At 42.2% G+C, this 23,999-nt stretch overlaps 1 protein-coding gene across 3 annotated transcripts in view; it reads left to right on the top strand.

Annotated features, from left to right (window-relative positions):
- The window catches only part of ntng1a (netrin g1a), a 176,617-nt gene that overhangs the window by 80,345 nt on the left and 72,273 nt on the right, over nt 1-23,999 (top strand). For all 3 annotated transcript variants that reach the window (XM_017482253.3, XM_017482220.3, XM_017482238.3), the window contains exon 3: nt 1,776-2,419. In XM_017482253.3, coding sequence (XP_017337742.1) covers nt 1,776-2,419 — 644 coding nt within the window. The remainder of the gene's footprint in view (nt 1-1,775; nt 2,420-23,999) is intronic.

Genomic DNA, 23,999 nt, shown 5'->3' with positions numbered 1-23,999 from the left:
CAGTCCGATTCGATCAGAGATTCTGTGTCTCTGCAGTCATGTTATTATTGTCAGGTTAGATTCAGGTTAGAATTTGAGGCAGATGCGAATGCGGACTATCGGTGAAAGGTTTAATAAAGTAACAAACGAAGCAGAACACAATACACATGGATCGAAGACGAGTATAAGGCGATTCATGGGGACAGAACAAACGACGCATAGACACCTCGTGCGGTGCAGAACGTGACTGTATATACACACCAGTGCTAATGAGCTAAACGTGGAACAGGTGAATTGCGACATGTGACATGATGGGGTGCAGTGGCTGATGGGAAACGTTTCTAGTCCTCCAATTGTACATAGTTCTATCTAAGTAGCTCACAACTTAGCTTTTAATTGGATATTATTTTGGCTTTCTTTTATAAATCCAGACATTTAGCCCATTAGAGAGTTTGCACACAGTGCTGTTCTGTCACCTTGCCTTAAAGGACAAGATAAAAAAAAAAAACAAGAGCTTATTAGCAGCAACACTTGTTTTCCTCTCTTTCTGTCACTTTTATTTTCTTTTCCCTTTTCATCTTCCATGCTGGACTCACACAGAGGGACTCAGCTGCTCTGGTCTCTTGTCTTGATAAATTGGAGCTTGTGTTCCTTAAAAAAGCTGATATGAGTGATTGCTGAAGTGACCTTCACTCCCTGCACTCCACACACATACTTCCTGCTTACAGTCTCATCATCCCGGTGTCGAGCTCCAGAGGTTGTAGAGCACCGTGCTGTAATGATTTGCGGCAAGGACGTTTTTACTTTTCGGAGCGAAGATGATACGCTTGCATCTTCTGTGAGGTGTCTTTGTTTCTGCTCTCCATTTGGGTGGCGTGTGCCGACATCTTGTCACTCTCAGGTTTCGCGACTGCTTTCGCAGTGTTTCCTTTGACGATGATTTTCGTCTTACCCTGTGGGTGTCCTTACCTGGATCAAGGAGGAACGGTAGTCGAAGGGCGCTGTGTTATTCACAATTTGTTCCTCTGACCTTTGGATTATCCACACACCTAATGATCATTTCACATGCTGTTTCTCACCTGCTGTTACTCACTAGCCCCTTCAGATCCTCCAGAATATATTTGTTATTTATCTATTTACTCATTTGATGTGCACTGAGTAATGTAGCCCATGAGCAGCAGCAGTACTAGGGACATAAATTATGCATTAAATAAGTTCTGTGATAAAATACTAAAGACTGCCTTTGGTTTTCAATGGCTGAATACGAGAGGAGACATGAGGGGATGATATGCAGTTAAAATCAGAAGTGCGTGATGATGCTGTAAGTTTCCTCATCATCTGAGTCCTGCAAATGGCTTAGGCACAATTCAGAGAACGTGAATTACCCGTGTAGTTACACTGCAACCTCACCAGACCTGTGGGAGCTTTTAACCATCTGCTGCACGGTCGATTTGCTCTACTTACACGCACTTCAGTCAAAGCTCATAAAAGACAAAACAAATGCCACTGTTACTGCTCCCAGTTTGACCCTTGCGTTCTGTTCAGTACTTAGCAATGGCTATCCCATTGACCAAGGCCATCTCTTTACCATGGAGGCAGTGGAGGACGTGTGCCAATTGTAGAGATTTTATTATTTCCAAATATATTTGTTATTATCTCAGTCCCCCAAATATCTGATCATGCTGAGGATATAAATAAGAAATGGAAGAAACTGGACAGCCACTGATATAACCTTTTGTTTCAGATTTACACATTCTGGTTGTATTTGAACACATTTTTTGTTGTTGCTGTTCCAGGAAAACCCATACATGTGCAACAACGAGTGCGATGCATCCACAGAGGAACTTGCCCACCCTCCAGAACTCATGTTTGACTTTGAGGGTCGCAATCCCACCACCTTCTGGCAGTCCTCGTCTTGGAGGAAGTACCCTAAACCCTTGGCAGTGAACATCACACTATCCTGGAACAAGACCATCGAGCTGACAGATGACATCGTCATCACGTTTGAGTCAGGCCGTCCTGAGCAGATGGTGCTTGAAAAGTCCCTGGATTATGGGAAGACATGGCAGCCATACCAGTTCTATGCCACTGACTGTTTAGATGCCTTCACCATGGATCCAAAGTCGGTGCAGGACCTGTCCCAGATCACGCTGCTGAACATCATCTGCACAGAGGAGTATTCACGTGGCTATGTCTGGAAGTATGACAAGACTGTGCGCTTTGAGATCAAGGACCGTTTTGCTCTGTTTGCTGGACCACGTCTCCACAACATGGCATCCTTATATGGCCAACTGGACACCACAAAGAACCTGCGAGACTTCTTTACCATCACAGACCTGCGCATCAGGCTCCTCCGACCCGCCACTGGGGCCACCATGGTGGATGAGGGCAACCTGTCCAGATACTTCTATGCTATCTCTGACATCAAGGTGCATGGCAGGTAAGAGATTTTTTTTTTGTTTTGCATATTGCTCCCTGAATGCTAAGTAGAAAAAGGTTATATCCTTATGGTATACCTGATAAGAATGCAATCTCAGTGGGTCAAGAGGTACAATCTGACCATTCTACAACTTGAACCTGAGGTAAAAAAAAAAAATTTACTCTGAGGTACAATCTGCCTTTGAAGTACAAATCTGACAGAGATGCAACCTTACCCTGAGAAACAAGCGTAACCCTGAAATACAAATATGATGCCTTAAGATACAATCTGACGCTGATGTACAAAGATGACGAAGGCACAACCTCATCCTAAATTTGACCCTGATGTACAAATCTGACTGGGATGTACAACCTGACCCAAAGGTACACATCTGACCCAGAGATACAACCTGACCACAAGGTACAAATCTTTGACACATGCAGTCTCACCTTAAGGTACAATCTGACCCTGAGGTACAATCTCATCTTAAGGTACAACCTGAGCCTGATTCAGAGCTAGAACCTGACAGTAAAAGTACAAATCTGACACAAAGATACAACCTTACCCTGAGATACAATTGTAACCCTGAGATACAAACATGACACCTTAAGATACACATCTGACATAAAGGTACAACCTGACCTCAAGGCACAAATCTTTGTCAGGTACTATCTCACTTTAAGGTATAATCTGACCCTGAGGTACAAATCTGACCCTGAGGTACAATCTCCATCTTAAAGTTCAATTTGATTCTGAGGTACAAATCTGACCCTGAAGTACAAAATGACCCTGAGTTACAATCACCACCTTAAAGTACAATCTGACCATGAGGTACAATCTGACCCTGAGGTACAAATCTAACCCTGAGGTACAATATGACCCTGAGGTACAAATCTGACCCTGAGGTACAATGTCACCCTAAGGTACAATCTGAACATGAGGTACAATCTGACCCTGAGGTACAAATCTGACCCTGAGGTACAATTTCACCTTAAGGTACAATCTGACCATGAGGTAGAATCTGACCCTGAGGTACAAATGTAACCCTGAGGTACAATATGACCCTGAGGTACAAATCTGACCCTGAGGCACAATCTCACTTTAAGGTACAATCTGACCATGAGGTACAATCTGACCCTGAGGTACAAATCTACCCCTGAGGTACAATCTGACCCTGAGGTACAAATCTACCCCTGAGGTACAATCTGACCCTGAGGTACAAATCTAACCCTGAGGTACAATATGACCCTGAGGTACAATCTGACCCTGAGGTACAATCTGACCCTGAGGTACAAATCTGACCCTGATTCTGAGGTATAACCTGACCGTGATTTAAAAATCTGACATAGAGATGCAACCTTAGACAAATATAACCCTGAGGTATAAATTTGACACCTTAAGATAAAATCAAACCCTGAAATACAAAGATGTCTGGGATGTACTTCCTGACCCTGATGGACAAATCTGGCCCTGAGCTACAACCCCACCTCAAAGTAAAAATCTGGCCCTGAGCTACAACCCCACCTCAAAGTAAAAATCTGGCCCTGAGGTACAACCCCACCTCAAAGTAAAAATCTGGTCCTGAGGTACAACTTTGTTTTAAGGTACAATCTGACTATGAGGTACACTGAAACAAAAATAAATCTGAAATTATAAATAGTCCTGTGTTATGGATATCTTGAAAGGAAATCGCCTGGGTAGTGTGGATGGTGTCTCCAAAACCCTGAGGTGATCTGCAGTGTTCACCAGATTCACTCAGAGTCTAGAATGCATTTTCTTTTTGGTCTTCATAATACAATTCATATATATTGTAATGAGATTTTTTTTTACCCCTGCAAGCTAGTTCTAACAGGATAACCCTCCCCGTGTAGACTGCATGCACATATCTCAGGGGAAATGTCAGTATTTTTACACTGCACATTACTACATCATAAAATCATGTTTTGTCATTATTGAAGTCGTTCTGATCAATAATCCTAGACGAGTAAAGCATGCATGTTATGACCTTGGGTGCTGTACAGTAAGGCGATTAAAAAGGATTGGGATCATAAGCATCTGGATTGGATATAATCTGGCTTTCTTGGTTGAATTAAAGCCCTGTATAAGCCTCATTGCTTAATAAATTTGTCATTGTGCCTAGTCTCGTGTTATTGAACCCGGTAGGTTTAATCAGGTTTGTGTCCTTAGTATGCCCTGCGTGTATTCTGGGAATTTAACTAACACTGAAATTTTCATATTTTCATTAGGTGGCCAACGAAATACATATCATTCCTAAACACAGGTGGTGTTACTTAACTTATGCTTTTCTTATTATAACGATGTCGTAATAGTGCTTCATATATTGCCACAGTGATTTCACACTAAATCACATTAAGGAAAACCCAAACCCAGATCAGAATGTAGACAATCCCATGTCTAATCTAATCTCAGATCTCAAAACCTGGACCACAATTTAAGCAGTCCTAGACCCAATCTAAACCAAACACTAGGACCAGTCGTAAACCCAGACCAGAATGTAGACAATCCCAGATCCCATTATAAACCAAATCTTAGGACCAGACCCAAAAAATGGCATTGATACATATAATTATTATCACATGTGATTCCATGTTCCTTCTCTCAGGCTTTATAAGAACTGACCTGCTGTGGTGAAATCGGTGAAGCTACACATACCACTAGCGCCACTACCAGACTGATTTCCTAGTGTATATGAGAACAGCATAATATCATCTCTCTGATAAAACACTAATTATAAGCGGTTGGTGCCTCAAGGAGTTTGCAACCTGCTAAAACTGACGCCATGTGATCCCACAGCCTGAATGTGTGAAATTCCCTGTTTTGACACCTGGCCTGGTAAATTATGAAGATTACTTTCTAATTATATGTAGATCCTGGCTGACACTTGTCTGTGAAACAGATGAGGCAACATGAAAGTGGGAGTATCCATTTCCAGGGTCCTTTATTATTAGAGGGCATATTCAAAACACAAAAGCAGGCTGGTAAATGTATGGGACAATAACCATGTCCAAACCTGTCACAAAGCAAATCCTCAATTATTAAATGTAAATGAAATTTATTAGTGATAGGTGTTGTCATGAGTGACATTCATGATGACTGGATTAGTATTCTATTGACGTCTTTCACCTTTAACCTCAGGTCTTGACTAAGTAAGGGTTAAAACACTTGTGTTGTGCTGCTATTAGAGATGTCACAATACCAAAAATCTAGTAGTCGGTACCGATACCACCAAAAGTACTCGATACTCGACACCAAAGTCGATACCATGATGTGTAAATAAAAATAAAAACTCTCCCGACTCTCCTGGTGGACATCCTCCTCTGGCTGATACTGGCAAAGAGAGAGACATACTGTCTGACCATGACTAATAAAACAGTGGAGGCTACAAGTGCAACAATTACCGGCAACAATGCCAGCTGCCACAAACAAACATAATATAGGCCTGTGTTTCAGGATAAGGATTAGAAGTTTTACAGTTTGTATAAGATTTTTTTATGACTTGAAACTCACTCACCTTGAAATCTTTGACGAGATCGGGGTACCTGTCTTTCAGGTGCTTCGCCAAATTCAAAGTGTTTCCTCTCTTTGTTTGAAATGAGTGATGGCATCGGTTTCACACCGGCTTCAGAGCATCAATTATATGTTTGTTGTCATCCGCCTTGAACGCGAAGTATTTCCATATTCGACTCTTACCACTTTTCCTCACAACGAGTAGGGGCGGAGATACACTCGTCTCCATCTTCTGTAGTGTTTCCCGTGTGCTTGTAGACGTTCTTCTTCTTCTTTACCACTTGTGGACCGACTAAAACACTTGCACGTATTTGCTGCCCCCTTCAGTTCCGGAAGAATCGCAACCCCGGTACCTTCATTACGAACGGTACCCACGCTACTGCAGAAAAACAAGTACGGTCACATTTTAAGAATGTTGGTACCGAAGTATCGGTTCTCGTGACATCCCTAGCTGTTATTGGAAAATAATCAACACAGGGTGGTGAGTTACTGTTACCATCCAAGACTTTATTATTTTCCTATAACAGCATGTCTCACAGTGCGTGATTCCTCATGTACTACAACAGTTTTATAACAATTACATTTACATTTATTCACTTAGCAGACGCTTTTATCCAAAGCGACTTACAAATGAGAAAATTACAAGCAAAGCGATATATCAGAGAAGAATACAATACAAATACACATTTTCATCCATGTATATCCTTACTGGGTCATGGGGAACCTGGAGCCTATCCTAAGGAGCATGGGGCACAAGGCGGGGTACAGCCTGGACGGGGTGCCAGTGCATCCCAGTGCACAATCACACACACACCCATTCACACACTACGGAAACACCAATCAGCATACAATTCATGTCTTTGGACTGGGGGAGGAAACCCTCGCAGCACGGGGAGAACATGCAAACTCCACACACACAAGGCCGTGGCGGGAATCAAACCCTCGACCCTGGAGATGAGAGGCAAACGTGCTACTTTTATCCCTTAACCAGAAGTCAGTTTTCCCAACAGATTTTCTCAGCCACTTAGTACACTAATGTTAAGATGAAAGCTTAAACCAATATTTTACGAATATTGTAAATAACCTTCCAAGTAAGGAATAAAATGAAAAAAAAAAGACTATTGCACCTTTAATAACACTGTGATATAAGTGGGAACACAAACCTTGTAGGGTGTTAGTTTCTTGGCATATTGTTGTAGTTGCTGTGGATTTTATTTGATTGCAGTTTTGACAGATTACTCGAACAAGAGGGCAGAAGAGGGAACACAGAATACATTCTGACATCTCACTAAAACGTTCACCAGGTCAAAACAAACCAACAGAAAACAGGGAGGACACTGAAGGCTACACAACCATAGAAGAGGAGGAGTTCGGGTGTGATGTTTCTGCCCATCTTCAGCTGTTACATCACTCCATATCGACTCGTTCAGGATTAATGGCCGTGTAAGGGAAGCGTCGAAGCTGTGCCTCAGCAGGCGGATGATTCAGAGGAAAGCTAGTGAAGATGTGTGTAGATTAATGGAACGAGACCCATATCACTCGTTCCCCTGCAGTGCACTTAAGTGTTTAGTGCTTAAAGGGCAATTAGACTGCGACGCTCCGGTTTGAAAATTCATTAAAGTCTGCTGGGTAATGCAGAGTTCAGCCTCTGCCCTCGCTCTTTGTACATCATTTTCGGCCCGTGTTCAGACGCTTTGTAGGTTATTGGTTTCTTGACATATTGTTGTAGTTGCTGTGGATTTGATTTGATTGCAGTTTTGACAGGGTTTACTCGAACAACATGGCAGGAAAGCGAACACAGAATACATTCTGACATCTCGCTAAAACTTTCACGAGGTCGAAACAAACGAACGAACAGAAAACAGGGAGGACAGCGAGGACTACGTGATAGAAAGGGAGGCGTCTGGATGTGATATTTCTGCCCATCTTCAGCGATTACGGAATACACAATACATTACATGTGTTCTATTCAGTATACGTTGTGTATTCAGCTATTGCAGAATACATTTTGACATCTCACTGAAACAGGGAGGAGACTGAAGACTACGGCGCTCAGACACGACGAGTCGGATTACGCAGCTGCTTCACTTGATTTTCTGATCTTGGTGATGAGAGATTTATAGTCAGAAAATTGTCAGAGAAGCCAGAAGAATCAAGCCGTATACAAAATGCAGACTGATGCGGCTGATTGTTCTTATTTAGTTTGTTACTTTGGGAAATGTAGTATATCGTTGGTACTATAGTAGGTATGATTGCTTTGTCACGGCTCTAGTGTCCCCACTTCTGTCCTGGGGTTGCCTCTGTGGAGTTTCCATACGTATGGGTTTCTTCCTGGTTTCCTCCCAACTCCAAACAGACTCTGAATCCACCGCAGCCCTGAGCAGGATAAAGTGCGTATGAATGAATACACTCAAACATACACCAGTCGTTATGGAGGTTCAGTTAAGAGTTTTACAGTAATATCCAAATATCTTCGAATTTATGCCTTTAAAGCCTGAAAGGACGAGGATTGCTGCCAATCAGAATAAGGTGTACGTAGCATGAGGATGTAGCAAGAGACAAAAATCCTGTTATTATTAATAAAATAATAATGAGTGGTGGGTACGGTGGCTTAGTGGTTAGCATATTTTTCTCGCGCCTCCGGGGTCGGGGGTTCGATTCCTGCCTCCACCCTGAGTGCACGGAGTTTGCATGTTCTCCCTGTGCTTTGGGGGTTTCTCCCGGGTACTCTGGTGTCCTCCCCCAGTCCAAAGACATGCATTGTAGGCTGATCGGCATTTCCAAATTGTCCGTACTGTGTGAATGCGTGCCCCGAGATGGGTATCACCACGTCCAGGGTGTCCCCCTGCCTCATGCACCGAGTCCCCTAGGATATTCTCCAGGCTCCCAGCGACCCTGTGAAGGATAAGAGGTACAGAAAATGGATGGATGGACTATATTGAGTAGTCCTAGTGGTTATAAACAGGTTATAGTAAGTAGGACGTTGCTGTAATTTAACAATATTGGTATATTACCCACATTAAAACAACAGTCGATACAACACTGTGTATTTTGCATGATATCATAATTTGTCAGTTCTAATGTGATCATTTCTTCCCAGAGAGACAGAAAGCCTGAAGATTTGTATTCAAATATATCCCCCCAACATTTTGTGCCGTATTTCCCGCCCCTCGTCGCCATCTCTCTATTTTGTGCGTCTCGTTGAATAAAAGCGCGTGCTGGATGAATAAAGGGACGTAAATGCGACGCGCCCGTTTCCAGGCGAACGTTCACGTCGCGAACAGCAGCACGAGGGAGCGTGTAATTGTGTTTCTGAAACACGGCGGCAGTAAGAGAGCGCTCGCCAACATCCCACGAGACCCCACATCACTCACAGGCTCATGCGTTTCAGAATTCCCAGAAGGCCACAGTGCGACGGCGCTGATGATGCCGACGACGAGTGACTGAGTGATTGATTAACTCATTGATTGGTTAGAAAAGCACCTGCTGATTAGAGGAGAAGGTCTCACAGGGTTCAGCACTGACGCCAAGCAAATCTTTTCACCACACACACACACGTATGCGCGTACACACACACGGCAGCTCTTCTAATCCATCTAGACATCTTAGATATAGTTATGCTCCCTGAAATCAACTACATAAAAACATTTCCACATCATTTTGGTAAAATATATTTCATAAGTAGAGATTTTAAAGTATATCATTCCATCGTTTGGTGAAAATCTTTTATTTGTTGCGGTTTTCCAGACCTGTTTGTTCAGACAGTCGCACTTAAAGGACATCACGGGCTGCTTTTGATCTTTTTTTGTTTTTTTGACGTGTAGTTTTGATTTAAGGTGGACTTTTTTTCCGCCGAAATTCTTACAACTTACAGAAAGATTGTGGCGTATCACGCCGCCCTTTTTTTCTTCGAAAATATTGAATTTAAAGTGTTTTATTCCGTACATGTAAATGGAAACAGCGGCTCTCGCTGGAGGAGTAGCAATTGAAGTAAAGCTTCACTTGGAGATCTGATCCAAAATGAAGTGACTACAATCTCCTCAACCCTGAAACACAATTCTGCTTGGCTCTGTGTGTGTGTGTGTGTGTGTGTGTGTGTGTGTGTGAGACGTTATGCTCCTCAACATTCCTTCCACCTCCACTCCACCTCTCTGACCCATTTCTTACTTTCCAGAGCGAAACGAATCGTACGGCCCGGCCACTTAAAAAGATTGTTGTCTGGAGTATTGCGTTCAACACACACACACACACACACACACACACACACACACACAGATGCTGCGAACTGAAAACACACCGTGTGAATTATTAACTGCAATTTCATTATTTTTAATTATGAATGGTGAGCTAGACCAAAGCAGCTGGAGGATCGATACAAAGCATTAGAGAGAAAGTGTGTGTGTGTGTGTGTGTGTGTGTGTGTGTGTGTGTGTGTGTGTGTGTTTTGAATAAAAAAAAATGTAATACACAAGTAGTGATAGACCCGTTAGCACACACTCTCGTCACTGTTTCACCATCCACGTCTCTTTTCTCGTCCTACACGTTCTGTTAGCTAGACGGAAAGATGGAACAGTCAGCCAGACGGATATACATCCCTCCATCATGTTTCCTCTTTCTTTTATAGTCAGATAGACAGAACGACAGACGAATAGCAGAGCACGATAAAAAACAATAAATACAATGTTGGATCAAGTGCTATTCTGCATGTATACATATTCTACGCGTATTCACGCAGCAATATATCGACAATGTACAAGACTCTCATTGGATTTTTTTTTTTTATTGCTTTCCTGTTACATCGTATAAAAATAATAATAATAAAAAAAAAAAACGCCAATGCTAATTCCGTCTTCAGACCGCGTTTTCTACCCCCGATTTATTTTTGTGCTTAAAGCCGAGCGCTTGTGTTTAAACGTGGTCTAAATGCTTGAAAAACCCCATCTCGGACGCTCCTATTCGGTGCAGATCTGGCAACCTCGGAGACGAGGTCATTTTAAGAAATCGAAATGACTTAAGCATGTGTGTAACCTGCTTTTCCTCACGTACAGTCAAGATCGAACTTTTGAACTCATGCAGCTGATGGTGGACACACACACACACACACACACACACACACACACACACACACACACACACTAAACACCTTTTATTAGGGTTGTGTTGACTTTAGCCTGCATCGCAGTGGACCAGAATAACAAATGATATTTATGGGCTAGTAATTGACAGGTTTATTGCAACATGGCATCAGGGTTTAATCACGAGCTCCATTCAGCCTGACTGACAGAGTAATAAAGAGAGAGAGAGAGAGAGAGAGAGAGAGTGTGTGTATGTGTATATAAAAGGAACTGTATACAGCTGTTCCTGTTGAGATCACCCGCGCTCAATGGGACGGAGGCTTCGCTTCGTGGCTCAGTGGCCCAATATCCGCTTTCGAATAAATAAACTGTCTCCTCCTCAGACGCCGTGCAGCGTAGAGGTACTGACGTGCCTCGGAGCATGCTGCTCTCTTAAGATTGGTACTAAATATGCATTATTCCAGGTCACTTTTTCAGATTTTTCTCTTCGTTTTTATATATATATACTTTTAAGTTCTCTGTTTAACACTGTTGTTTTGTTTGTTTTTTTTAAATCAAATTTCTGTCATGTTGCATTTGGGTTTTGCAAAAGCTTTGTTCTTCGATACACCCGAGTACATACCCTCTCTGACCTTGTAGCATTGGGGTTTATTCCTTAATCGGTTATACCTAAGGGGAATAGATACATGTACTCAAGACAATTAGGACAAAACTCAGTGAAAATAATAATAAAACTAATCCCAAATAACAATAAATCATGAATAGATAATAATAAGGTAAGAAGACGTATTAAAGCTGCAAGCAGCGTGTTCAGGGGCCAGGCACGAAGACTCGGCGAGCCAAACATTCACACGCAGTAGGATTGCTGCCTAAACACTCACAGGAAAGCAAAGCCATAACTTTAGGCAAAGGGATTCAAGAGTGAAGACCTCACACCTCCAGACTCGGGGGTTTGATTCCCACCGTGGCCCTGTGTGTGTGGAGTTTGCATGTTCTCCCCGTGCTGCGGGGGTTTCCTCCGGGTACTCCGGTTTCCTCCCCCAGTCCAAACACATGCATGGTAGTCTGATTGGCGTGTCTAAAGTGTCCGTAGTGTATGAATGGGTGTGTGAGTGTGTATGTGATTGTGCCCTACGATGGATTGGCATCCTGTCCAGGGTGTACCCCGCCTCGTGCCCCATGCTCCCTGGGATAGACTCCAGGTTCCCCGTGACCCTGAAACGGATAAGCGGTATAGAAGATGGATGGATGGGAAAATAAAAAGGCTGTTGGATATAATAGCCTCTGGGCCTGAGGAGGCCTACCAAGATTTGTGTCTGTGTGTAGAGTCGTTGCTGAGATAAAGCCTCACTTCCTGTTTGGTGGCTTCGATGCCAGATTTGTTGGCATGTTACAGGAAAACGTTTTTGTGAGGCTTACTCTGACGGTGAAATGTGCCAAATTTGGTGATGATTTTGGTGAGGAAACACTTTGCAGGAGGAGTAGCGGAAAAAAACAAACAGTTTTTGACAAATTCCAAGATGGCGGAAAATCTAATAAGGTGGAAATTGATGTCGTAGGGTGCATTGAACTCGGCACGACCCAGGGTTCCGTCAACACACGGTTCAAAAGTTATGGCCATAAACACAGTTCCAAATTAAGCCCAAATTTGACCCGATGATGGCGCTAGAGCATTGTCAGCAGTTGGGCCAAATTTGGTCTGAATGTTCTTTAGACCCTTCCCAATCAATGTGCCAAATTTCACAAGTTTTAAACTAGACGGTTCTCTGTGCTGAAATAGAAACCCTAGCCAGGTAGAATAACAACAGAGTGCCTATTCACCTTCTGCTCCTGGCCCCCTAATAATAATATTATTAATATTATTATTATTATTAATAATAATAATAATAATAATAGTAGTAGTAATAGTGGTAGTAGTGCTGTTTTTATATTTAAGGCAACCCATTTAACAAGCCCTTTAAGATTCATCTAGAAAAAACATTTATGCAATTCTAATTTAGGTCTCACTTTTAAGGTTTTTTATTTATCAAAACTTAGCAGATAAACGTTGCATTATCTGAAACTTTGAGGAAGGCTTTAAGCTCCGCCTACTTCACAGTTACGTCATGTCATACAGTAAAGCCCAGCAGAGCATATTTCCTGATATATATATGTTAATGTATATTTCATAATAATGCACATGTGAATTGTGTCAATTTGAGTTCATAAATGGTTTAAATTTTAAACCTTATAATCTCAGTTTCATGATGCCTTACATGAAATTCTACATGGTCATTCTTATGGCTGTTTGGAAGCTTGCTACAGAGGAATTTCCCAAAATGTTCACAGGTGTTTGATTTAACGCAGAAAAATGGCATAATATATATTTTATATCAACACAATGTTTTCTTGAGGAAGTAATAATAATAATAATAACAACAACAACAATAATAATAATAATAATAATAATAATAATAACAACCACCACAACAACAATAATAATAACAATAATAATAATAATAACAACAATAGTAATAATAATAATAAGTTATAGTAATAATAATAATTACTATAATATTATTTATATAATAATAATATAAATTTCTGTTAACAGTAATAATAATAATAATAATAATGCTAATAATGATGATGATAATTTAAAAAATAATAATGATAACGAGTCTTTATTGGTCACGTATACATTACAGCAGAGTGAAAGTCTTTTCTTCACATATCCCAGCATGTCAGGAAGTTGGGGTCAGCCCTGATACAGCGCCCCCTGGAGCAGAGAGGGTTAAGGGCCTTTCTCAAGGGCCCAACAGTGGCAGCTTTGCAGTGCTGGGGCTCGAACCCCCGACCCTCTGATCAGTAACCCACAGCCTTAACCGTCAATCCTGCACACTTTTCTCTAAATGTCTTTCTTTTGAGAGTGTCTTCCTAGTAGTAGTACATTTTCAAATAATACTTTTACTAAGTGTTTAAAACTCGAAATATTTTATTAGCAAATGCTTGGATCATATTCATAGCTTATTTTGTCTTTCATTAAGTATGATTCATCTGTGTTCGCTTTTACACAATGACTCATCTGTATCTTGAAAAAGTATTCGGCGGAAATATTTGTGAGAATATCAGCAATTAGCTGGCCAAATTGATTATGATGTATATTGTTTATTTTTTTTCCTGCAGTGTCTCGCCTTAATTATACAAATATACAAGCATGATTCTGTTCCTGTACGCCCTTCTATCTATAAATCTCCGAGACATCCCCACCCCACCCTCCTCCCCCCACACCTTAATAATCCAGCTCCACACTGATGTTGACCAACTTTGAAGGATGTTCATGATTACGCTCCATCGGCATGTGCTACGATGAGCGATGGCTAAATTGTAGCCTTTAGCCGTCCCTCCTGCTAATGCACCATCTTACAGGAAGACATATAATCTATCCGTGCTAATTTCCAGCTCTTGTCTCATTCCTCCTCCTCCTCTTTCTTCTCCTCTTGGTGAATAAGTCGTCCCTCTCACTGTCTCAGCTCCTTCGATCCACAGCAGCTCAATAACAGCCTTTTATTTCATCAGTTTTACATTAATAATGTCTAAATCACATTGCGATCAGAGAACTCACTTTAATAATAATAATAATAACAATAATAATAATCATCATCATAATCATCACCATAATACCACAGCACTATTGGATACTATTGGAAGACGCGCCGCTAATAATAAACAGGTTAAAAAGCGTGAATGTCGTAAACGTTGACACGGTGAAGTCTTCTAAACTTAAACAAACGTTTATTTAACGTTTGTGGAAGGAGTCTCCAGTGTCAGAGCGTTCTAACAGTTTTCCGACATCTTCAGGACAGAGGAGTTCACGCTCTGCGGTTTCTCAGGAACGTGATAAGCTGTGTGATTTTGGTCTCTCTCTTTTTTTTTTTTTGGTCTCATTAGCTTTCAGGCAGAAAAAAAAGAGGAGCTGGCGACCGAGCGACTGTTTATAGCTGCTCTAACGTGAGTGAGGACAGGAACGAACTTGTTATACGTAACTCCAAATGGATAAAAATGGAACCGTATGACGTGGCAGTGTTTAATTAAAGAATAGAATTGAATGGCTGTGGTATGAGAGGAATCAAGCACGCGCCGTTACAGGAAAATAACCCAGTGCGGAATGGTAACAGTAACGCCGCCTCGTCGCACGATCCCGCAGTTGATTGTGTTCCTATAACGGCGTGATACGGAGTGTTTCCGGTACAAAATGTACTACGTTATATGATTTCTTTCATAAGACACGTCAACAGAAGGCTTCAGAAAGTCAAATCGATTGATCGAGCACGTTAAAAACCACAGAAATGGAAAAATCTGAGAAATAGAAGAGAAACTTTACACAACTTTACACTAGCTTTACACAGGAGTTTACAAAATGATCACAACAGCAACATACTGTATATTTATATATATTTTTTGTTTAATTACTATATATATATATATATATATATATATGTGTGTTATCTTCTTGTTGGTATTATTGTAGCATTCTTAAATAGATATATAACTCAGAGAATTCAATTCCCTTACAAACACAATATGAGAAAAGAATCATATTTCTTTCTTTACTTTATGATCTATAAACTCACTCTGTTTCACCTCCATTAACACGGACACAAACACAGGTCACGGACATCGTGGGTAATGTACGTGTGTTGATGAACTGTAATTACACGTGCGATTGATTGTCACCTCATTCATCTTCCTGTCACACCGTTATCTGCTAACTATCACAACAACAACAACAACAACAACAACAACAACAACAGTGCAGTTCATATGCACACTTTTATACTTTATACATGTTCGAATAGTACATTTACATAAAGCATAACATACTGTATAAAGTACACATGATACAGTCCGTATATTGTTGTGTTGTGATAAATATAAGTAAAATTACATTTAAAAAATGAATCAAATATTAACTAATAGGACCCCCCCCCCCCCCCCGTTTTGCTATAATATATATTTAAAGTTAAATATTTTTAAATGCAAACATTTCTAAAAAATTCCTACGTATGCATTTCATTTGCATGATTATATTTACATTTTATTTGTGCACACACACACACACACACACACACACACACACACACACACACACACACACACACACACATAAATAAAACCTAAATATAATTGAACAAATAAAATGCATCTGTCGGAATTTTTTATTTTTTTTTTACATTTTAAAATATTTAAAATTATATATATATCATGGCAAAAAGGGAAAAAAAAAACAAGTAAATTCATTTATATTACAAAATTTACGTAAGAATATTTTTAATTATATAAAATTGTTAAATAATAAATTGCAAATTGATTAAATAAATGAAACTATATATTTTTTCTTTTTCTGCCTTTTTTTGACATAAAAATGTATAAATTAATATAAACGGTCAAATTTATTTATTTGTTTCTTTCTTCTTTCTTTAGTAACATATCCAATAATATATTATATAATATATAATCCACTAAATTATTAATAAAATATGTTTTACGGTGCATTTCTATTCATATCTATATCTTATTTGTACCTGTAAATATTTATTTACATTTTTATTGCTTTACTGTTTTACTACTTTGGGCACTTTACTGCTCTGTTGCACCTCGCCTCATGTTTACATTACCGGTGCAGAGTTGCATTGTGGGTAATGTAGTCGCGGTGGAGGAGAGAGTGAAGTGTGATGAAGTGTAATTGCACACACCATTGATTTTGTCACCTCATTCGTCATCCTGTCACACCATTATCCGCAAACACCATTTCCATATGTCACCTCGCCCGGGAAAAACAATTTAATATGTAAACACACACACACACACACACACACACACATACGCAGAGCGGCAGGTTGAGTAGGTGACGTTGCGCTGGGAGGAGAATCTCCTCGCGTAAATCACAAGTCATCTCTCTGTCTTTCCTTCTTCACCTCCATCTCACTCCCAACACACGTCAGAGAGTGTGTCAGAAGATCTTCCCCAATGTTCCTCCATCCATCCTCAATCCCTTCATCTCTCTCTCTCTCTCTCTCTCTCCGATAAGAGAGTGTGTGAGGAGTAATGGGTGAAGGATTTACCCCAGTAGAAGCCCTGGTGCAGAAAGAAATTAATCCTTCCCTCTGTGATGGATAGTTTCAGCAGTGTGTGTGTGTGTGAGTGTGTGATGCCACACTCAAAGCCGTGCTGACCGTAAATCCCGCAACATTGTAAAAGAGGGGGCGGGGCTAACATGAACACCTTATCAGGAGGTGTGGTATTTTCGAGGGAAAAAAAGCCGTCTACTGTGCAGGCTTACACCACGGCGCTGCTGAATGCTGGACTGTGATTGGTCAGAAAGTGTTGATTCATTTCCTATAAGTGCATGGCAGGTTAATATTAATGCGCTGGTTTTAATACCGTATCGTTACCGGATCAGCTTCGGCGTGGTAACCGTAAGTGTGCTTCGTTGCTGTAACTCTACTTTACTGTATCTTTAAGGAGGATAAATACGGTGACCCTGCTGTTTAATTCGTTTCATGAGATTTTATCGATATTATTAATTATACCATGTTCTGTGTGTAATGATGCACCGACAGTCTGATTCAAATTATAATTGTTTGAACTTATTTGTTGTGCGAGAAAAGAGGAAAAAAAAAAAGTAACGGAAAAGTCATTTGTTGTCTCGTGTGTACTGAGCGACGTACACTCACTCCACCTCCATCCAGTGAGACTCTGAATCGACTCGGCTGCAGGAAGTGAATCAAACACGTCATGTCCTTTGGCTTGAGCTGTTAAACTCTGTGCTTCACTTAAACCCCGCCCCCTGTGTGTAACTTCCGAATGGCGCTTAAGTCTATAGTTACATCCGAGGTGCGGCGACCTCCGTGTTAAATCCTGACTATGTATGTGTAACTCAGCTCAGAGAGAAGATTAGGTAAGAGATTATTCAAATGAGATCCAAAGTGAACGGCGACATGTTTATAACGTAGAGGTTTTTGTTGCTATAGAAACTATGATTTTGTTCTTTCACGTAGGTGTTTTAAAATGACCAGTGTTTAGGTTTTGATCCCAACTTTACAGCTTCCCACCCTATTTAATGCCAAATCTGGGGCAGCATGGTGGCCTGACCTGAGAGTGGGTGTGTAGGTAATAGAGACCATCAGCATGCCCAGTGTGTAATGTTGTTTCCATACAACCGAGTGGTGCTAAACCTGAAATTACGACGTCTTTCTGAGTCATGATTCCTCTGAAGAATACCATAGTTGGTAAGTCTCTTGACCAGGCCATCCATTGGAAAGTGTGTGGTCACAGACGATGGTAAAGGGCTCCTGGGTTGGTAGTAACGGCGTGGGGCTTGTTATACAGCACTCAGTAATGAGGCTTTTCCACTTCACTGCTCCATAGGGGAGAGATTTCGTGACTGATATAAACCACAGGGTGTTCTTCACATCCCACTTGTTGCCACAGGATCACCTCTAGACCTGATTCCAACACAGCGGCTGATGGAAGTTCAAATCCAAAGTTAGGTCGCTCTTCGTTTCACTTTGTGTGTTGTTCTGTGTGATGTTGAAGTCACTATTGTGGAGAAGTAACCCACTAACCAACCCAGCCTCACGGAGGAATATTCATTCACATGCGACGAGCCTTACTTCTCCGCAAAAACAGGCGGACTTGCAAGTCACCTGGTAATGTAGGTATTTAAAAAAAAAAAGTCTTTAGGTAGAGTCAACAAAGTCTTCCCGGTCCACTGGTGGTCCAGCGACAAGGATTCTGTGCTCTCACCACCATAGCCTTGGTTCGAGTCCCAGGCAGGGAACCAACCCAACCACTGGGGGTCGCACAAACCAGTGCCGGTCCCAAGACCGGATGAAATGGCAGGGTTGCGTCAGAAAGGGCATCTGGCGTAAACCCCGTGCCAAATCAAATAGGGGTTAGGGGTCACTTAACGGGAGCAGCTGAAGGACAACAACAGTCTACAAAACTTTCCATATCTTGAAAACACCCGTGATACCACACCGTGTTATGATGTGACTTCCAAGCCTGATTGTTTTTGCAAAGAAGAGAAGTTTAAGTCTAAGGGTAAGTCTAATCAAATGTCCTTAAAGGCACAAACGGCTACAATAAGTTTAAAATAAGAAGTAAATGTATTTATTACATAGTGATCTTTATTGAAATAGCGTAACAGTAGAGTCGGTCCGTAACGTGGAATTTGATACATTGATAAGCTTGTGGCAAGAGCAGTGGTCGCCAACCCTGTTCCTGAAGATCTACCTTTCTGCAGACTTTAGGTCCAACCATAATGGTGCCCACCTGACCGTCTAATCATTGCCTTAAGAAGTTCTTCATCGACTAAAACAGGTGTGTCAGATTTTGCTTGGAAGATGAACCCTGCAGGAAGGTAGCTCTCGAGGACGAGGGTTGGTGAGCACTGGTAGACAGGGTGCTGCAGGTGAGTTGCGTATAAGACAGGGTTGCACCAACAGACACCTATTTCTGAAAAAAACCTTCTGAAGGAACCATTTGTTCATTCACCTTCAGCTGTCCAGCAGATCCATCCTGGGAAAACTGAGTGTGAGGAGAGAATACACCCCTGGATGGGATGCAGTTTAATGTAACCAGTGTGTTTTTGGGAGGTGAGAGGAAACTGGAGAACCCAGAAGAAACCTGTTCAGATGCTGGGAGAACATGAGAGACTCCACACAGGCAGTGACTCAGGCTCAGGATCAAACCTAGGATGCTGGAGCTATGAGTTGGCAACGTTACCCACACCAGCTTTGACAAGACACCCATGTATTGCCTCCAGTGTCTTCCTAATGTGCACAAGGTGCTCTGCCCTGACCTTCCACCTGGAAACCTGATTGGTGAAATATGTATAAATGAAGTGGTTGTAGGTGTCAGTAAAGACTTTTTCATGGTTGTTTTACAATATAACCCCCTGCTATCGATCGTCTCTAGGCCTCAGGTATTTAGTACAGTCTCTAGTGGACACTCGCTCTTGGTGGTGTCTCAGTGTGCTGGTGGTTCAGGGTGCTTTAATTCGAGGCGGTGGTGAACATCCTGAGAACGGGTTCTCTATGGTTCCTTTCGATGTTTCTTTCCCATGTTGGCGAGAGGTTTTTTTCCTCTCCACCGTCTTTCAATATGGATCTAAATCTACATCGTGATTCCTGTACAGCCGCTTTGTGAAGATATCTACTGTTTAAGAAACCGTATAAATGGAAATGAATCAAATAGTCAAAAATATTACTGCACGGGTTTGTCCATGCTTGTTTCCTCTTCTCCTCACACAGGGCACTTTATTCCGCCTCAGCTTGTCCCTGTCCGTGGTGCTGATCTCCCTTCACTGGCATTTCTGGGATATGAAGCTCAGCTTCACTACTGTATGAGAGAAAACACATGCACTCACACACACACACACACACACACACACACACACACACACATACACACACACACACACACACACAAACACACACGCACGCAAATTAAATTACGAATAAGTAAAACTACAAGTGTAGAATACTGATTGGCATCCCGGAGGTAACACACATCACAGCTGAGTGGTGTCTGTAATCAGGAAAGTCTTCTGTGAAAAGACACACACACACACACACACACACACACACACACACACACACACACACACACACCTAGTCTATGGGATATTTCCCAAATGCTCTTCTGTTTATTATGAACATGCTGTCGGCTCTGTGCCAAACCGCTCCCTGCACTCTGCGTAGGCAGCTTCTCCCTGGTTCCACTTGATCACTGCAGAGCTCACACACACACACACACACACACACACACACACACACACACACACACACACACACGCACACACACAGTCCTTCCGGATGTTTCTTTGGCTTTAATATAAGAGTGAAGTGTGCGTGTGTGTGTGTGTTTGTGTGTGTGCAACAACCGAAGTCTCACCTGCTGTTGTGAAACACGTAGAGCAGAACCACCAGGGCCAGAAGACTGACCAAGCATTACACACACACACACACACACACACAGACACACTCACACACACCCACACACAGACACACTCACACATACACCGCAAGGGGAGAGATGTTTATGTTTACTGTCTGCTTTAATCATTTACACAAACACAATGAGCTCTAATTAAAGATGAACATGGACACACACACACACACACACACACACACACACACACAGTGATCTGACAGCTGGGCTACACAGATACGATGTGTTCTGCTCCAGTGGTCCTTCACACTCTGTTCCTCCCTCGCACTAATTCTTCCTTTCTGTCTGTCTCTCTCTCTGTCTCTCTCTCTCTCTCTCTCTCTCTCTCTCTCTCTCTCCCCCACTCTGTGTGTATATTTGTTCTGCCTCAAAGCAGTAAACAGCCAATTAGGACCACACACACACACACACACACACACACACACACACGGGGAAAATAGAATTAGTGTGAGCAGTAGTGTGCAGTCTATACCTAACCTCTACTCCAAATACTCAACACTAACCATAACCTCAAGCCTTAACCCCTAACCCTTAACGCTAACCTCAGAACCTACAGTGTGTTCTAATAAACCCCCATTCCAAAAAAGTTGGGACGTTGTGTTAAATGTAAATAAATGTAAATAAAACAATGAATGCAATGATTTGCAAATCTCATAAACCCATATGATTTTCACAGTAGAACAGTGAGTGTTACTGAAAAGAAACAGCTGGAGGAACACTTCACGACTAATTAAGTTAATTGGCAACAGGTCAGTAAGCTGATTGGGTATAAAAAGAGTATCTTAGGGAGGCGGAGTCTCTGGAGCTGTGTGTCATTTGGAGCTGGCTGCAGAGTTGCAAAAACGCGATAATATTCCATCCATTTTTCATGCTGCTGATCCTACTCGGGGTTGCGGGGAGACTGGAGCCTATCCATGGAAATTCAAGGCACAAGGCGGGGGACACACTGGACTGGGTGCCAACCCTTCGCAGAGCACAGTGACACACACATTCCTAACAACTTGGAAATGCCAGTCAGCCTACAATTCATGTCTTTGGACTATGAGAGGAAACCGGAGCACCGGGAGGAAACCTTCAAAGCAGGAAGAGAACATGCGAACTCCGTGCACACAGAGCGGAGTTGGGATTCGAACCCCCAACCGCCACGATGAAGCCGGACTCTTTCTGTATTTTCCAAAGTGAGCCTACAAATCTCTTCCACCACATAGTCCCTCTCATTTGCCATATCAGGAGCCACATAATCCCTGAGCGTCTGGCTATGACACTCAGATACTCGCCCCGGGATCCGGTCTACAAGCTCCTCGTCAAACGTCTCAGCTGTTTCAGCCGTCGCTTTGATTTCGCTGTAACATGCAGTGAAAGGGTAAAGAGATGCAGGACGCACTCGCATGAGATCGGCGTTTAGTTTATATACGGCAGTCATCACGTTTCACAGCAGGGATCAGAGAACAGGCAGACAACACAACCCTGGGATAATCCATAATCAATAACCGGGAAAACAGACACGGGTCAAAACCAGGGAACTTGGAACAGAGGATGTGGGGGAAAAAAACAGGGAAGAATGGCTCAGACTTAGCAGTCAGAAGGCACAATAAGTCTTCAGGAAGGATGTAGGAACAGGTAAACTGATCAGAAACGAATACCAAACCAGTGAGAACAATCGGCCGACGATACGGCAGCAAACCATTCACAGAATTGGGGTGGAAACCAGACACACTGATAAACAAATAAACACGGGAGCACTGATTCGTGCTGAAAACCACGCTGTGCGAATGGTCTGCACTTATATTGCGCTTTTAACCTTAGCAGTTCTACAAAGCGCTTTACACTGTGTCCCATTCACTCACACACTCACACACCAGCGGTAGCAGAGCTGCCATGCGAGGCGCTAACTCGCCATCGCAACTCGGGGTTCGGCGTCTTACCCAAAGGACACTTCGGTACGTGGAGTCACGTGGGCCGGGAATCGAACCCCCGACCCTACGATCAGTGGACGACCCGCTCTACAAACCGAGCCGAAATCCACAGCACACACTGAAAGGGGAATTACGTGACATTTGCATATTTTAGGAAATGCATACTTCTTTGATTTTGATACCTGGACTAATGTTCGTATAGAGCTCTTCTATCAGCAACATGTGGGACAATACGTTGCGTTCTACACAAATTCTAAATGTGTAGTGCAGGATCTTTTAGCAATATCAGCTTGAGTGAGAAGCAGTACATTGGCTCATTTGTCTCACGCTTTTATCCAGAACTAAGAGGTAAGCGGTCTGGCTCAAAGACTCAACAGTGGCACCTTGATGCTGCTGGGATATGACCACACAACATTCTGCTCAGTATCCCCACGCCTTGACCGCAGACCTGACACGTCCCCGTAATCCGAGATGGTGCTCATCCGGAGGACTGGCTTTTTCATGGATAGATTGATGAACGGACTTAAAGTGTCGCAGATGAGCGCCTGGTCAGAACGTCCTTCGAACCGTGGGTACGTTATCTTCGCAGGAGGGCACGTCGAAATAACAAAAACACTGGCGTTACTTTATTAACGTGGGTGCTTCTACTCGAGAACAATCCGGCAATCTCGGAGACATCGACCACACGCCTCTCAGACAGTGCACATGTTTGGCCCGTCTCTGAACATCAAGGAGCTTTCCCCGTGTAAATATTGATGGAAAGGCTTGGACTTCCTCTCTAGCTTTCTTACTTGTGTCTCGTTTATTAGGGACCTATAAGCACATCCAGATTTCTGGAAAGCTTTGTGCTTTGTGATTATGTTTATTGTTAAAAGCGCTAAAATCGAATTAAAAATCAGTCGATGGCTTTCTCCAGTTGATTCACACGTGCTGCTGTGATGCATCTGTAGCATGATGGTTGCGGTTAACTACACAGGTATTACAGACACTTCATATAAGATGGAACTGGTGTACCTAATAAACTGGCAGCTGAGTATGTAGGCTGTGCTGTTTTTTTACTCCGTTGTAAACCGTAGGCGAACACAG

The sequence above is a fragment of the Ictalurus punctatus genome, chromosome 1 (genome assembly GCF_001660625.3).
Source record: "Ictalurus punctatus breed USDA103 chromosome 1, Coco_2.0, whole genome shotgun sequence".
Taxonomy (NCBI): Eukaryota; Metazoa; Chordata; class Actinopteri; order Siluriformes; family Ictaluridae; genus Ictalurus; species Ictalurus punctatus.
The sequence above is the reverse complement of the archived record's forward strand: the minus strand, read 5'-3'. Positions and strand labels throughout refer to the sequence as shown.